The 1,567-nt window shown below is 59.4% G+C and overlaps 1 protein-coding gene across 1 annotated transcript; it reads right to left on the minus strand.

Moving 5' to 3' along the window:
• Positions 1 to 1,195, minus strand: LOC124668140 (histone H1-like). Its single transcript, XM_047205333.1, has 2 exons — positions 785 to 1,195; positions 1 to 687 (listed from the first exon to the last, which is right to left on the minus strand). Exons 1-2 carry the CDS (start codon positions 1,046 to 1,048, stop codon positions 289 to 291), a joined length of 663 nt encoding a protein of 220 aa, XP_047061289.1. The 5' UTR covers positions 1,049 to 1,195; the 3' UTR covers positions 1 to 288.
• Positions 1,196 to 1,567: the final 372 nt, after the last annotated feature.

The following is a 1,567-nucleotide window of genomic DNA, read 5'->3' on the forward strand; positions in this document are numbered from 1 at the left end:
TTGCCTGAACCTACAACAGGATCTTTCCATTGCCATGATCGATTTCCCTCTGGGCTTGAACACATTCCACGACATGATGACACCAGAGACGATTACCAAGATCGTACTATACTAGCACAGATTTACAGTCACATTCTTCTTCCAAACGAGACCACAACTGGAGCGCCATTATTGCCATGAACACACACACTGGTGGTACTTACAAAGCGAGGTGAAGAACGAAGCGCTCGATCGACCATCCTAAAACCAAAGTACTACTAGTAGGATCCCGCGCGCGCACCGGCGGCATCAGGCGCTGGCCTTGTTGGCCTTCCTGGCCGCGCCGGCGCGGATCGACTTGGGCTGCTTCGGCTTCGGCTTCGCCGGCGGCGCCTTCTTCTTCGCCCTCTTGGCGCGCGCCGGCGCCGGGGCCGGGGCCGGTGCGGCCTTCTTCGAGTTCGACGCGGCCTTCCTGGTCGCCGTCCCGCGCCTCTTCTTGGACGCCTTCTTCTCCTCGGCGGGGGCGAGCCTGAAGGAGGCCTTGACCCTGACGAGCCTCCCCTTGGCGGCGAAGTTCCGGAGCTGCACGGCCAGCACCTTGCGGTAGTTCCCCGGGAGCGCGTCCCCGTGCCGCTCCCCGACGCGCTTGGCGATCGCGTACGTGCTCGCCTCCGCCTTGCCGTCCGCCATGATCGCCTCCTTGATCATCTGGCCAGAAACAACCAAATCGAATCATTTCACAACTCGATACAAGGTCAGATCAGGTACCTTGATCACGCCAGATCGGAGCGTCTCGCTTGCTTACCTCGAAGTAGGGCGGGTGGTTCGGCCCCTCCGACCGGGGCTTCCTGCTCCTCGGCTTCTTCGCCTTCGCCGTCCCCTGCTCTACCTCCGCCTCCGGCTTCTTGGCATCGCCCTCCGCCTTCTCCTCACCCGCACCAGCCTCCTTCGCCTCTTCCACCTTCTCCTCCACCTTACCCGCCTCTACCACCTTCTCCTGCATCACCGCCTCCGCCTCGCCGGCTCCGACCGCCGGCACGGCGACACCCTCCTCTGTCACGGTCGCCATCAGATGAAACAGAGCACCTCTGCTAGCAAGCGGAACTGAAAACTGGCCGTGATCTCGTAGCAATGTGCGGTTTTGAGGCCCGCCATTTATACCGGCGGGTGGAGCGCTCCCATTGGCCGGGCGCCCCCGCGCGCGGATTGTGATCCGGTGACGCGAGATCGCGGGCGTACACGCGCGATCACGGCGGCCGGCGGACGCCGCGTGTGGTTTTCTGGTTCCTTCTCGAGTGTTTCTGCCTGTCGGGAGATGCGAGAGACTGGGGAGTGTGCTTTTTTGCTACTACTGCGCGCTGCCGCTCTAGTTGGCGCGACCTGCCTCGCCTTGTAGTGGCATCTCGCTGATGCAAGCGAATTCGCTGGCTTTTTTGTGGCTGGGGTCTCTCATCATGCTTTTTTTTGAACAATAGGAGATTTTATTTAAAAAAATTGAAACAGGAGGTGGTATTTTATTAGAGTGACACGTGACGGGTACAATTTACATACAGGTCCTTTACAATACTTACCCTAAAGAACCTAGTAC

This window comes from Lolium rigidum, chromosome 1 (assembly GCF_022539505.1).
Source record: "Lolium rigidum isolate FL_2022 chromosome 1, APGP_CSIRO_Lrig_0.1, whole genome shotgun sequence".
Lineage (NCBI taxonomy): Eukaryota > Viridiplantae > Streptophyta > Magnoliopsida > Poales > Poaceae > Lolium > Lolium rigidum.

Excerpts from the sequence above, each read along its gene's own strand:
- LOC124668140 (XM_047205333.1), bottom strand. The coding sequence starts at position 1,048 with ATGGCGACCGTGACAGAGGAGGGTGTCGCCGTGCCGGCGGTCGGAGCC. Across the intron at positions 688-784 it reads ACCACCCGCCCTACTTCGAG|ATGATCAAGGAGGCGATCAT; the intron begins GTAAGCAAGCGA and ends GTTTCTGGCCAG.